The sequence below is a fragment of the Vitis vinifera genome, chromosome 9, assembly GCF_030704535.1.
Source record: "Vitis vinifera cultivar Pinot Noir 40024 chromosome 9, ASM3070453v1".
NCBI classification, from domain to species: Eukaryota; Viridiplantae; Streptophyta; class Magnoliopsida; order Vitales; family Vitaceae; genus Vitis; species Vitis vinifera.
Window position 1 is genome coordinate 2,380,001 of NC_081813.1, and position 15,242 is coordinate 2,395,242.

Consider the following 15,242-nt stretch of genomic DNA (forward strand, 5'->3'; position numbering starts at 1 on the left):
GTGTCTTCCTTGGTTACTCATCCACTAAAAAAGGATACAAGTGTTACAATCCCTCAGCAAGAAAATTTTACATATCTGCAGATGTCACTTTCACATAAAATAAACCTTTTTTCCTCAAGTCCTCTCTTCAGGGGGAGATTTCAATGATGGAAGATAGTCCTTGTGAGTCATTTGAACCTCTTGATCTTCCTCATGTCTCAACCCATGGTGATGAAGAACCTGAGTCATCCGAGTCAATCACACCTTAGTCACCCAATTTTACCAATGAACCCGTGTCATCCCCTGTTCCAGCTAGTGTTACTCGCAATTTTCCACAGTTTCCTAAGGTGTATTCAAGGGAAAAGGTTATTCCAAAACAAAAGTAGGTCCAAGAATCCAACTCAGACCTTGGGAATGAAATCACGGTAAGATCAAACCCACCTTTACATACACAACCTAGTGAAACTTCCACTGACTCAACAGACAACCTAGACCTAGACCTTCCCATTGCTGTCAGAAAAGGCAACAGAGAATGCACTAATTGACCATTCTATCCACTATTACACTATGTGTCTCTTAAGCACCTATCACCAGCCGACAAGAATTTTATTGTGAGTCTAAACACCACTATCATCCCTAACACTATTTCTAAGGCATTGACAAAAAATGAATGGAAGGATGCTATGAGAGAGGAGATGAGTGCATTAGAAAACAATAAAACATGGGAGATTGTTGAAAGACCGAAAGGGAAAAACATTGTTGATTACAAGTGGATTTTCACACTAAAATATAAGGCTGATGGATCTCTTAAGAAACATAAAGCAAGATTGGTAGCCAAAGGGTACACTCAAACTTATGGAGTTTATTATTAGGAGACTTTTGCTCAAGTTGCAAAAAAATGAATACTGTCAGAATCCTGCTGTCATTGGCTGCCCACTACAATTGGCAACTCCTACAGTATGATGTTAAGAATGCATTTCTTCATGGTGATTTAGATGAAGAGATTTACATGAACATCCCACCGGGATTTGAGGGAAACACAGGTAACAAGGTGTGCAAGCTGAAAAAGGCCCTTTATGGTCTAAAACAATCTCCTAGGGCTTGGTTTGGGAGATTTTCAAAAGTCATGAAAGAGTCTAGGTACAAACAAAGTCAAGGTGACCATACTCTCTTTATTAAGCACTCGGTTGCAAGGGGAGTAACTGCTCTTCTAGTCTATGTTGACGACATCATAGTGACTGGAAATGATGAGAGAGAAAAACATGAAGTAAAACAAAGATTAACAACAGAGTTTGAAATAAAGGAACTAGGGAAACTGAAGTACTTCCTCGGTATTGAGGTGGCATATTCCACACAAAAAATCTTCATCTCTCAACAAAAGTATGTGATTGATTTATTGGCAAAAATAGGGAAGATTGGGTGTAAACTAGTCTCTACCCCAATGGATCCAAACCACAAGGTGGGAGAAGCTAAAGAAGAACCAGTGGTGGATAAAAGAATGTACCAAAGGCTGGTTGGCAGACTCATATACCTTGCTCACACTCGGCTAGACATCGCCTACTAGGTGAGCATAGTCAGTCAATTCATGCATGATCCAAGAGAACATCACCTTCAAGCTGCTTGCAGGGTGCTACATTACTTGAAAGACAACCCCGAGAAAGGAATTTTGTTCAAGAAGAACAATACTCTTACTCTAAAAGCATACACCGACGCTGATTATGCAGGTTCCCTAGTGGATCGAAGATCAACTACAAGGTATTATACTTTTCTTGGGGGTAATCTAGTAACATGGAGAAGTAAAAAGCAAAATGTGGTAGCAAAGTCGTCTGCAGAATCAGAGTTTAGGGTCATTGCTCAAGGGTTGTGTGAACTACTTTGGCTGAAGATTATTCTAGATGATTTGAGAATCAAGTGAGATGGTCCTATGAAACTCTATTGTGACAACAAGTTAGCTATCAATATTGCTCATAACCCTATACAACACGATAGGACAAAACATATTGAGATTGATAGGCATTTCATCAAAGAAAAATTGGAGGAAGGAGTAGTGTGTATGTCCTATGTTCCATCAGAACATCAATTAGCTGATATCCTAACAAAAAGGTTGAACAGTTCAATGTTTCACAATCTTGTATTCAAGTTGGGAATGGAAGGCATCTATTCCTCAGCTTGAGGGAGAGTGTTGAGCTGTAAATAGAATAGGAGAATTATTTTCCGATTATGTTAGTTTCCTATTTCTGTAAATAGATAGTTTTATGATTTAGGAATAAATTAGTTTCCTATTATGTCTCTTGTTTCCTATTTCTTCTCTTGTAATCTCCTATATAAACTGTATGTATAGTCAATCTAATAGACAGAACTTATTATTTTTCATTTGTGTCACTTATTAATAATAAACCAAGTTGAAGAATATAGAGTATTTGAGCATCAGAGCACAGAGCCAATTAGAAAACAAAATTGAAGAATATATAGTATTTGACCATTAGAGCACAAAGCCAGTTAGAGTGCACAATACCAACTGATAATAACAGCAAACTAAAGGAAACTGAGAAACATGAAGGTAGAAAAGTAGTTGTTTAGGTCATAATAATTTATTTGGCAAAATGCCCTTAAACTGCACAGTATGACCATAGTTCAACCGCCTCAAAATTGAGAAATAAAGGAGTACACAGTGAATGACTCACAATTCCATAGATTAAGTGATTGAAGCAACGAAATCGCTCCCACCAACTAAACAATGAACCATCCGGCTGTCTCACAAAAGCTTCAACCTCATCCCACTCAAATTGTAAATCCATTCCTGAGAGCGAAAGTGAGTATGAGTTATTACTCCTATGTGGAAGAAACCATAATTGTAAAAATCAGCATTTTTAATCAAGAAATTTTATTATGAAAATCCATTAGTAAGGATTTTAAACCAGGGACAATAAAAACCAAAAGATAAAATGAAAACAGCATAGTATACCAATATGAGTTGGTTTCTTTATTTGCAACTCAGCTGCAGCCCTCCCCAAAGTTTCCAAAGGTGCAGCCAGCTGGAAGAAGAATAATCACAATCAAAACTGTTACCCAATTGCACCAAATTTCCATGTTAGACAAAGTACAGAAACAACAATTAATCCGAACAGGGACAAAATGAATTTCTTTCTTTAATTCCATTAAAATATATATATATCCTAGAAAAATAACATGCTAAATCCATACAATATAGCAAACATAAAACTCAAATTTTCCTAATCAGAAAGAACTATCGATCTAAAAATGCAAAAGAATAACTTGGAACAAGACCTGGTGACTCCACTGAATTTTGCAAACCAATGCAGTTAATTTGCCTTATCAGAAACATCCAAAGACCAAACCAGCATACCATAAAATTCCTTTTTCACTGCAAGAGGTCATACATCACTGGATATTGGTATAAAACCCTAAATACACTATAATCATGATAAAATTCTCTAAATTCATTGGGGTGACTGACTTTTTTGGTGGCCATCCACCTTCCACAATCCTCTTCCCTCCTATAGGCTTTAGACAAGCTACCTGAGGGATAGAACATTCAATACCAGACACACACGCATAAAACCAATATTCTCATGAGAAATTCCATGAATCACAAGAGAGTTATTAATCTTTTCATCAGAAAAAATTTGCTTAAAATTTAAAAGCACAACAAAATTCCAATTGCATGAACCAGAAGATGGCTAAATGGAAAATTCAACAATAGGGAGAAAATACAACGCAGTAGAACATTACAAAGGTAAGAACAAAATCAAACCTTAATAAACTCATCTGCAATGCCAATAACCTTCTCAACTGTCAAACCCGCCTGCTTAAACTCCTCTACAAGAACCTCCACGCAATCAAAACTCTCATCTCTTTCCTTCACGGCCCGCTTTGGCACCACCACCCCTATCTCAAAAGCAGTGCGTTCCTCACCTTGCCCATTCATTTCTTTGCCCAATCCACCCTTCCCACCTCAAAACCTCAACAAAACAACACCAGAAACGGCTTCAATAACCCAAACACCCAAATGGGTCTCCCTGTTCAAACCAGAACAAACCTCGCATCAACCAATTAGACGAAATAACCGGTACTCAGCTCCCCAATGAAGCCAGGAACACCCAAGAACGGCCAAGCTCAAATCAATACTCGATCAACCAAAGAGATTAATTTTCTGGCCAAAGGACGAAATGGGTCCTTGAAAACATTGAAAAAAATAAAACATGGATTGAGAAAACAGGTGTCTGCAAAATCGAGGATTGGGGAAGAACTATGGACGGCGACGGACACGTGGATCCGGACATGTCCCTTTGTGGAGTAATCATTTGGGTGAGTCGCGAGGTACGATTCTCTATGTATCCTCGGTGTCTGTGATATATAATGCCTGCTTGATCCACTCGTGACCACCCACCTCTCCCCCCTCTCTCTGTCTCTCTCTCTCTGCTATACAGCCTATACCCAATTTGCAGGCGATGATGAGCTGAAAGCTAGATATGAGGGTTCAAGCATTATACCATGAAAAAAACACTACAATACAGCATCTGTAATGCTTTTTGTTCTATATTCCTTCATTCTTTTTTGTGGGGTTGGGTTATTTACTAACCATAGGGTTGAAAGCTTTGCAATAAGGACAGGTGATAGAGAGAATCGATAAGGTGAAACTGTGGAGGCTGTGTCTGCAGAGTATTGGTGGGTACGTTACCTTGTTATGAAGCAGATCCTGTTTGGATACAATCATTTAATGTATGTATGTTTTTATTTGAAATTCAAATGAAATAAAGAGTGGGTTTTTGAATTTGTAAGGTTGGAAACTTCTTCCCTTCCCCACCCACCCACATTCCTTATAAAAAAACTAAAATATTTGGGGTTGTCTTAAGGGGTAATGGAATATTGTTTCAATGCTTAATCCTAATTTCAATGAAGTTGGATCGAGCTTTTTAAGGTCCGTGTTTTTTTTTTATTGAATTTCGTTTTAACTAAAAATAATTTGTTGATATCAATTAATATAATTAAATTAAATATTTAATTTTTTTTATTCAATAAAAAAATACCACTTAAATCTTATTTTCATTAACTTTTAAAAAAAATTAGAAATTCAAAATTGTTTTTAAATTTCAATAAAAATTTGTATACCCATTTGGTAATTTTTGCTTAAAAACCACCTACCAAAAATTATTAAAATGTTATTTCTTGTAACAATTCTATTTTGTCTTATATAATAAGTTTTTTTTTTCATATTTAATAAAATTTTTATAATATTAATATCATCGTTTTAAATATTATTTCTCATTAATGCTTTATTTTAAGTTATGTAAGAAATGATCTTGTGTGTTAATGGGGCATGATATCGATATGATTTTTATATAATTATGGATTTAATCCAAAAGCTAAAAACAAAAGGCTATCTTAAAGTGGACTCTAAGCATATTTGAATTGGTTCATAAAAAGTCAAGATCTAATTTATAACTTAGATAAGCCCTTTTGTTCATATTTGTATAGCTTTATTAACAAAAAATTATACTTGAGTTAAGAAATTATTATTTTTTTCTAAAATATTTTATTTTATCGTATTTTATTATATTGTTTTATTTAATAAATATTTATATAATTAATATTATTGTAAAAAAATTATAACTTTGACTTTAATTTTAAATTTCAAAGACAGTAAATTTTTTTGAAACTATTAAAAACTAGAAATCCATTCATTCTAAAAGCTTAAGGCTTGGTAGTTGTTTTTGAAAATTATTTTAAAAAATAATTTTTGATAAGAGTTTTTGAAAATTATTCTATGATTTGATTTTTTAGAACAAATTTTTAAAATTATTTTATATAACAAAAGTTTTTTGGAAACTTAGAATGTTTTTAACCTATTTTAAATATTTTTTTAAGTAATTTTTATAGTTAGTGTTTTATTTTTAATCATTTTATATGTTTGTATAATTATTTCTTAAAATAATATAAAATAATTAAAAGATGTTATCTTAAAACATTCTATTTTTTATTTTTAATAATAGAAAACAAAAAACAGTTTTTGTTATAAAGAATATAAAACTATTATAAAAAACAATTTTCAAACACACCCTTAAGTTCTATTTGGGAAGTGTTTTCGAAAATAGTTTTTAAAAACTATTTTTTTCAGAATTGTTTCGTTGATATTTTATAAAATAAAATTTTGTTTAAGAACTTTAAATGATTTTAAACTATTTTCTATATTTTTAAAAATATTTTTTATATCTAATACTTTATTTTATATAATTATTTTTTAAAACAAAAAACAAGTAAATATAACTAAAATCAACAAAAAAAATTATTCAAAAATACCAAAAATTTAAAAATAGGAAATTATTTTATATTTTTTGGTTGTTAAATATATTTCTATTTTTTTTATATGAAAATTTGAAAATTATTGTTCTTGAAGTGCTTGTATTTTCACGTGTATATTCATTATAATTATTTAATTATTTATTATTATAATTATGGTATATTTTTATCTCTATTTTTTGCACATGTTTGATTATATCATTAATACGATGAAATAAAGACAAGCAAACATTAATTTATTACAAAAGGACAAGATTTCTTCACGTGATTTAAGAGAAAATAAGGTTAATAACCAATTTAATCCACAAAACCTAAACCCTCTATCAATTTCGAATTTTAAATATTTAAATAATTGAAACTTTCATCAAAAGGAGAATATTTTATAATTATAAAAAAAATATAATTATTAAAAAAATTTACTATCTTAAATTTTAAAATATTTGTTAATTATTTTAGGGAATTCTTTTTTTAGATTAATTTTTTATTTTTTATAAAAATTATTATTATTTTATATTTTATTTTGAAAATATAAAAAATTGGAAAGTGTATCCAAACAACACGTTAATTCATTGAAATTGAGGTTGGAAAATGGAAGGGAGCGAGGGAGCAGGGGCCCACTTGACGCATCAGATGGGATAGGCCTCCAGGTCAAGACAGTGGGTTGGGCCGAATTTGAGCTTGGTTTGGCCCATTTGGGTTACGCTTTATTGTCAATACAAAGCTTGGTCAAGGAGAAAACAGTAATTTCAGAAATCTACGCGTATATTCGCCTTCTCCTCGAAGAAAGTCCCACTAAGAGGTTGCTCGGAAGGCAAACGCCAAACCCTAAGGCTCGAGAGTCAAATTCCTCACAACCAATCCCCGAAATCGAATTTTCTGACGCAGGAACCGTAGATCGGAGATCATCCAAGAAACCATGGGAAACACAGAGAAACTGATGAACCAAATCATGGAATTGAAGTTTACCTCGAAATCCCTCCAACGCCAGGCGAGAAAGTGCGAGAAAGAGGAGAAAGGCGAGAAACTCAAGGTCAAGAAAGCGATCGAGAAGGGCAACATGGACGGAGCCCGTATCTACGCCGAGAACGCCATCCGCAAACGCACCGAGCAGATGAACTACCTCCGCCTCTCCTCACGCCTCGACGCCGTCGTCGCCCGCCTCGACACACAGGCCAAGATGACCACCATCAGCAAGTCCATGGGCTCCATCGTCAAGTCTCTCGAATCTACTCTTGCCACCGGCAATTTGCAGAAGATGTCCGAGACGATGGACCAGTTCGAGAAGCAATTCGTCAACATGGAGGTTCAGGCCGAGTTTATGGAGAGTTCCATGGCTGGATCGACCTCGCTTTCGACTCCGGAGGGAGAGGTCAACAGTTTGATGCAGCAAGTGGCGGATGATTACGGCCTGGAGGTGTCGGTGGGGCTGCCACAGCCGGCGGCGCACGCGGTTCCGGCCAAGGCGGAGAAGGTCGACGAGGACGATCTTTCCAGGAGGCTTGCAGAGCTCAAGGCCAGAGGTTGATCGGAATTGAATGCTAGGGTAAATGTTTTGATGTTATCTTCGATATTTGGAATGGAGTTTATAGCATATTGGAAAGACTTATCGTGTAAATTTAAACGAATTTGGATTTGACCAATGTTTGTTAAATATGGATATTGATGCCTAGCTATTTGCATGCGGTTGAATATGTGTCTGGGATTATTACTAATGCAGAAAAGAGGCGCATATGTACATTTAGATGATTTCTAATTCCAAATGTTCTTTCCCTGTTCTCTTGTTTCCAATCAGTTTTTTTCCTCAGAAATACTAGTTAGTACTGTTGAACATGTTATTGGATGAAATTGATTTGGCTTTTTAGGTATTTTATGCAATGTGGAATCATTGTGTGTAGATTCATGCAAATTTTAATAGAATGTGATTCTGATATTTTGTATCATGTGAATTTTGAATGAGTGTGCCTTTGGGGTTATTGGTAATGCCCTCTAGAAGCAGGTGGATGCCATGAGTTTGAGCCTCCTTGGCATTCCTCTAGCAGCAAACTGGAGGTACTGAGATTGAGCCTCCTCTGCATTTAACTGGTGTATGATAGAGGGGTAGACCCATATCATCTAGGATTTGAGGATCAATGCCTGACTGTTGGGGTGGACATGTTCCCACACAAATTTGAATGAAATGTGATTTGATTCTTGTCCTGGATGTGTGCGTGCTTGAATGTGATATGCCCGCAAATTTGATTGAAAGGCAATTTGGGTTCTCTCCCAGAGCATGTATTTCTCAATATAATCATGTTTCCTTAATGGGTTTGGTTTGATGTATTTTATCTTTTGTCTTATTAGCCATTAAGGAATTGGGTATCATATCTGGGTTGTCTTTGGAATTAAATTTAATGTTGAAAGATTATAAATTGACCGAATTGTGATTTGTGTTTCTAAATACTTGTATTTATGTTCTATGGATGTAGACATTGATGCCTTTGATCAACTCTTTTTTGGATCCCTTGCTTTTATCAAGTTGCTTGGGATTCTGTATGAGAGAAATAATATATGTATTAATGAACTACAATTTTGGTGGAGCTATGAAAGCCTGTTGTAGAAAAGAGGACCTACTATGAAATGCCATGGGAGAAACTTCTTGTGTGATGTGATTTTATGTAGACTGTGTGTTATATATGGTCTATAGATATTGATGCCTTCTATTACAGTCTTGCTTGTACCGGTTGTGTTATTTGTAAAAAGATTTTGTTAAAAAGAAAACACGAAGAAATTTTATTCTCTGAAAAGTTTGATAAAGTCCAATAGTTTTATTATTGTTGGTTCATCTGCATTTGGAATGTTAAATGCCACTGGTTTCTTGATTGGTTTGATTCCCATCCGTCGTATGTTATTCTATACTTTGCGTATGAAATGTTAAATGCCACTGGTTTCTTGATAGGTTTGTTTCCCACCCATTGTATGCTATTCTCTACTTCATATGATGGGTGAGAAGATGCAATTGCATTTCCTACACTACCATGGTAAGCTATTCAGGTTTCTGCCACATGTTCTATGACCCGTGGCCGTAGAATAATATGGTGCTAAATGTATTGATCATACTTATGTTTTACTGAGATTGTATCAATTCAGCTGAAAACAATGAGTATCATATACTGAAATTTGGAGTAATAGAAACCTATTGGAGAAGAGGACCTTTTATAAAATGCTATAGGAGATTAGAAACTGTTTAAATACCAGTTGAATCAAAGCTAGGAAGGTAGTAGGTGAGGCAAAACATAGCAGATCTTGTTGATTGTGTTATTAGAGAGATTGAGAATTGTACAAAAATCTGAATAATTCAAAAGGGGAGAAGCCAGTGGAACTTTTTGGGGATAAAGTCAAGGAGAAAATTGAGAGCTGTAATGAAATAGAGGAAGATGTATGGCTAGTATGAAAATATCTTCTTCTTTTGTATTTCTCAGGTACCAAACATTAGGGTAGGAAACAAACCTATCTTAACAAGGGAAAATCAGTAAGTATGATGAGGGAGCTATATTAATATTGTCTTTGCTTCAGTGTAGTAAATCAAAATTATGATGATGATCCCGTCTATACCATCGAAGAGGTAGGTCATAAGCATATCAAGAAGTGGAAGGAAACTGCTTCTGATGTATAAAATCCCACACTAATACTTGTTTCCCAAACATCAATTAGATCTCACGAATAAGTTTTGTCATAGCATACAGAAGCCAAAAGGTCAAATAGATGAACCCCAAAGTATAGAACTTGTTTGGTTAAGACCACATTAGATAGCTTACAATAGGATAACACACATCTATGGTAATTCACTGTCTCATTGATTGGTTCTTCTTCATTCGAGGAGTTGCTTCACTATCTTTAGGTGCCGAGATAGCCATGCTTGCAATCTTTTGAAGCTTCTTTTGAACCTTCTCAAATAGTTTTGTGGATCGTGTTTGAGACAAATGGAATCCTATCGCATCCAAGTACCAGCCGCTTCGCCCCTGGAAACCCACGATCCGGCCCCCATCCATCGATAGAGAAAACGGTGTTCCTTCTTCAACCCCAAACGGCCCAAATGTTCTTCGGTTGCTCTTGAACGTAAGTGATCGGATTACAGGGCTGCCACCGTACACCACCGGACAGTAGTGGCCGCTCACACTGATCAAGATCTCTTCTGGGTATTGCAGCTTGACCTGATTCAATGAAACATGAATTATCTCTTCATATTCTACTGTTTGTATGTGATGTTATTGGGAAGTACAAAGGAACAAGCAAAAATGGAGAAGGGAAATATGAGTACAGATCCTGCTTCTACCTCTGCAGTCTTGTTGCCCCCAACGCCTCCATGTTTTTGGCCAGTAACTGGCTTGCCATTTTTATCGTACACAACACGGATCCAGTCGATGCAGCGATCGTAAACTATTGTGATCCCTCTCACCCCACTGTAACTCCCATCGTCCCAACTCGATCCACCATCACCTCCCCATGCTCCTACTACCATGCTCAGCTTTTTCTCATTTGAATGGTCCTTCTCACCTTCCTACAAAAATATCGTAACATGGCCACCCTCGAAAAAACTAAAAATCCCTTACAATAATAGGAGAAATGATCATCAAAAGTTTATGCAAAACCGAAAAAGGAGTTGTAATTTGTAAACTTCATACCATATTGATGGAGCAAGTGGGCAGAACAGCTGCGGAAGTGGCCTTGGCTTGTGGTGGTGAGTGGTGCTGATATAGACCAACAGGTAGGTGGAAGGTTTCAAGCAGTATCTGATTCCAATTCTTTCACCATATGGGAAAGTGCTTTTGCCTCGTTGTACCCATCATTTTGGACCACAACAAGGGGATACAATTCCTCATCACAACTCGAATATGGCATGCTTTTCTTGAGTTGAATTTGTGTAGATTCTAAAATTTGTTCTAAGGTTCTTTTATTCAAAAGTTTTAGGCTCGTTTTTATTCATAGATCTTTAGCCCATACACTTTTATTTGTATTTTTATTATTTTATCGTATTTATTTTTAATAAAAAATAAAATAAAATTGGAAATAAGGAAAATCAGAATAAAATAAAATAAAATAAATACAATGTGCCCCTACATTAACCTCCCTTCCCCCCATCTGACGCCTGCTCCACGGTTCACACACCATTGCCGCACTTGCCTCCCACCATCCAGCCATACCACCTCCATTCACAATGTCGGTAGCACCACCACCAGCCATCCTCCTGCCATCACTTCCAGACATGGTCTCCGTAGGCATCTCCCCTATCTTTACGTCTCCCCTGTAAAGCTGAAACATGAGGTGAGTCTTCTTTTCCTTCCCCAAAATTATATGTACATAATAATTTTAATTTTGAATGAGTGTGCCCCTGGAAACAATTCACCTGAAAACAATGGTTTGCAGATTGTTCAGAATTGCTTTGGGTGTGCTTTGTGCACCCATGGTATTATACTAGATTTAAAAGTAATAAATTATTTTTATATGCGGGTTAAGAATTCGTATTGTGGGTTATCTTCGTGTCATGTCAAACCCTAAGGATTTTACTACATAGCTCAACTCAAACCCGACACAAATAATAATTGTGTAAACAATATAAACCTAAATACTATATAATTATTAAATAGGTAATATATCGTGTAATCCATTTAATAATGAGGTTCTCCTATTTAATTATAGGGAGAATTATATTTTGGGGGTAGATGGGCCCCCAAATTAACAAAAGGTCCATGTAACTCTTCAAATTGAGACCAAGACCCAATGAAAGTATGGAAATTGAGTTGAAGAATATCATCCTTCAGTATTTCCAAAAATGCCCTTTGTTGATTTTGAGAAAAAAAATTAATATTTTTAAAAAATACTTTATTTAATTTAATATTTAAAAAAAATACTTTTATGTAATTTAATATTTTTTAAAATACTTTTATTTAATTTAATATTTTTAAAAAATAAATTTATTTAATTTAATATTTAAAAAAAATATTTAATTTAATATTTTTTTAAATACTTTAATTTAATTTAATATTTTTGAAAAAAAATTAATTTAATATTTTTGAAAAAAATTTATTTAATTTAGTATTTTTGAAAAAAAAATTATTAAAAAAAATTATTTAACTTAATTTTATAAAATATTTTATATGTGTTTTTAAAGGGTATATTTGTCCATTACTATTTCATATCCTTCAACTCAATTTGAAGAGTTATATGAACCTTTTATTAATTTAGGGGTCCATTTACCCCCAAAAGATAATTCTCCCTTAATTATATGTCTGTCATATCAAAACCTAAGGATTCTATTATATAACTTAACTCAAATCGGACACAAATAATAATTGTGTAAAAAACATAAACCTAAATACTATTCATGTAACATATTTAATAATCAAGTCCTCCTATTTAATAATTAGGTTAACTCTTGTATATGTCTATATGATTAATATTTTGACTAAACATGTTTATAAATTAATTGATCTATTTATTTAAAAAAAAAATACGTCAATGGTTTAAAAATACAATTGGGTTAATAACATGATTATTAAATGGGTCAATATGGATCAAATTCGTGTCGGGCAAATTGACATAAAAATGACTTTTTTTATTAAACAATTTATATAGAGTGATGGAAATTTGATTCAAATCCATTTGTACCGGATCCAAACTTGTGAAAAACGTGTTGGGTTCATGTCATGTTTGTGAATCGTATCAAAATTTGTTATCCCTACTTCAAACTCATTTCACATATTTTAACCATTTTATATAAAAATTTATATAAGTTTTCAACAAATTTTAATTATATTTTATTTTCTTTTAAAATTTTCATGATAAAACTAAACATAAAAAATAATATTTTTTTCTCTACATTTTTTCTCTAGTACTTTATAAGAAGAAATGTAGCCCTTGAAAGAAAAGTTCATACTAGAAATTGTAAAAAGTCAATCACTATTATAAGTGTGCTACATTATTATCATCTTTGCTTCATTGTAGTGAATCGAAACTATGAAAATAATCTTATCCAACTCTCTTTCCACTTTATTTATCTCTCCTCTTTTACACGTGTCTTTGTGTCATTTGTTTGTTCAATTAAAAAAAAGGATCTTAGGGTTTGTTTGACAATTATTTTCGAAAACAATAATCTGTTCTGCAAAACAAAAAACAATGAAAACACGTTTAACAATGAAAAGCTTTTTTCAACAAGATGTTCTCAGAAAACATCTTTTATTTGTTTTTTTTTTGTTTTTACTTTTTTTTTAAAGATTGTTTTAAAAAATAATTATATAAACATGTAGAATGATTAAAAATAAAATACTAGACATAAAAATTATTTTTAAAACTATTAAAATAAATTAAAAATATTTTAGATTTTTAAATAAACTTTTATTTTACAAAACATAATAGAATAATTTTTAAAAATAATTACCAAACTGACTCTTAACAGCGGTTTTTGTCATTAATAGTAGTAATTCACACGTACAAACCACACGTACACAATTATACAGTGTTCTTCAGAGTCTCAGTGAGTGTTCTTCACACTGCCGAGATAGCTTACAATATGGAACAAAACATCTCACATGGAAATTTTGTGGGTGGGGCGGTACCAGACAACCGGAATCCTATTGCATCCAAGTACAAGTCGCTTCGCCCCTGGAAACCCACGATCTGGCCCCCATCCATTGTTAGAGAAAACGGTGTTCCTTCTTCCACCCCAAATGGCCCAAATGTTCTTCGGTTGCTCTTCAACGTAAGTGATCGGATTACAGGGGTGCCGATGAACCCGAAAGGATGGTAGTGGCCGCTCACACCGATCAACTTCTCTTCCGGGTACTGCAGTTTGATCTGATTCAATGAAAAATTAATGTATTCTCTTTTCCTATTCTACTGTTTGTATGTGATCTTATTGGGAAGTTAAAAAGGAAGAAGCAAAAATGGAGAAGGGAAATATGAGTACAGATCATCCGGCTTCTACCTCTGAAGTCTGATCGCCTCCACTGCCTCCATGTTTGTCGCCAGAAACCGGCTCGCCATTTTTATCATACACAACACGGATCGAGTCGATGCAGCCAGCGTAAACTATTGTGATCTCTCTCACCCCACTGTAACTCCCATCGTCCCAACTCGATCCACCATGACCTCCCCATGGTCCTACTACCATGCTCAGCTTTTTCCCATGTGAATGATCCTTCCCACCTTCCTACAAAAATATCATAACATGGCCACCCTCAACAATCCATTCCCAAACAAAAAAAAGAATTGAATAGGAGAAAAGATCACCAAAAGAGTTGTAATTTGTAAAATTCATACCATATTGATCCAGCAATTGGATAGATGAGGAGCTGCATGGAGATGAGGTGGTGAGTGACGCTGATATAGATCACCAGGTGGGCGGAAAGTTTCAATCAGCATCTGATTCCAGTTCTTGCACTACATGGGAATTTGCTTTTGCTTTTGCTTTATTAATGGAGTAACTAAATTTTGATAGAATTACGAATAATTAATACCACCCACAAAAACGAATCGTAAACCTACTTATAATTTGGCATTTTTTAAGGTTATATATTGAGGCAATGGAATACCTAAATTTTGATATACTACAAACAAAACCCGCAAACATAATTGTAAATCTACTTATAACTTGGTATTTCTTATAATTATATATTGACATAATCGAGTACTTAAATTTTGACACAATACAAACAAGACCCGTAAACATAAACAAATTGTAAACCTATTTATAATCTGGTATTTTTTAAATTTTTTACAAATGTATACTGACACAATTGAGTACCTAAATTTTGACACATTACAAATAGAACCCATAAATATAAAAGAATTTTAAGCCTACTTATAACATGATATTATTTACAATTATATATTAACATAATCGAGTGTCTAAATTTTGACATAATATGAACAAGATCTGCAAACATAAATGAATTATAAACCTACTT

At 34.0% G+C, this 15,242-nt stretch overlaps 3 protein-coding genes across 4 annotated transcripts in view; 1 reads left to right on the forward strand and 2 right to left on the reverse strand.

Moving 5' to 3' along the window:
- LOC100242844 (anoctamin-like protein At1g73020) overlaps window positions 1–4,735 on the reverse strand; it is a 15,838-nt gene extending 11,103 nt beyond the window's left edge. For both annotated transcript variants that reach the window (XR_786547.3, XM_002276323.5), the window contains exons 1-3: window positions 3,755–4,735; window positions 2,945–3,014; window positions 2,664–2,779 (exon numbers count right to left, since the gene is read on the reverse strand). Coding sequence is in view for 1 of the 2 variants with exons in the window: in XM_002276323.5 (XP_002276359.2) it covers window positions 2,664–2,779; window positions 2,945–3,014; window positions 3,755–3,928 (360 nt within the window). In the remaining variant the exon portion in view is untranslated. The remainder of the gene's footprint in view (window positions 1–2,663; window positions 2,780–2,944; window positions 3,015–3,754) is intronic.
- A 2,250-nt stretch (window positions 4,736–6,985) lies between these two features.
- LOC100256723 (charged multivesicular body protein 1-like) lies at window positions 6,986–8,088 on the forward strand. Its single transcript, XM_002281246.5, has one exon. The coding sequence runs from the start codon at window positions 7,217–7,219 to the stop codon at window positions 7,823–7,825; it is 609 nt and encodes a 202-aa protein (XP_002281282.1). The 5' UTR covers window positions 6,986–7,216; the 3' UTR covers window positions 7,826–8,088.
- Window positions 8,089–9,971: 1,883 nt separating this feature from the next.
- Window positions 9,972–14,712, reverse strand: LOC100265130 (jacalin-related lectin 3). The gene is made up of 7 exons (XM_010656262.3): window positions 14,596–14,712; window positions 14,261–14,485; window positions 13,844–14,130; window positions 11,446–11,581; window positions 10,962–11,081; window positions 10,613–10,837; window positions 9,972–10,490 (listed from the first exon to the last, which is right to left on the reverse strand). The coding sequence occupies exons 1-7, from the start codon at window positions 14,695–14,697 to the stop codon at window positions 10,122–10,124; spliced, it is 1,464 nt and encodes a 487-aa protein (XP_010654564.2). The 5' UTR covers window positions 14,698–14,712; the 3' UTR covers window positions 9,972–10,121.
- Window positions 14,713–15,242: the final 530 nt, after the last annotated feature.

What these genes read in the sequence shown, in the direction of transcription:
- LOC100256723 (XM_002281246.5), top strand. Translation starts at nt 7,217, where the DNA reads ATGGGAAACACAGAGAAACTGATGAACCAAATCATGGAATTGAAGTTT.
- LOC100265130 (XM_010656262.3), bottom strand. Translation starts at nt 14,697, where the DNA reads ATGCTGATTGAAACTTTCCGCCCACCTGGTGATCTATATCAGCGTCAC. An exon ending in CCAATTGCTGGATCAATATG is followed by an intron (nt 14,486 to 14,595) that starts GTATGAATTTTA and finishes ATATTTTTGTAG; the next exon opens with GAAGGTGGGAAGGATCATTC. An exon ending in GAGGCGATCAGACTTCAGAG is followed by an intron (nt 14,131 to 14,260) that starts GTAGAAGCCGGA and finishes TCATTGAATCAG; the next exon opens with ATCAAACTGCAGTACCCGGA.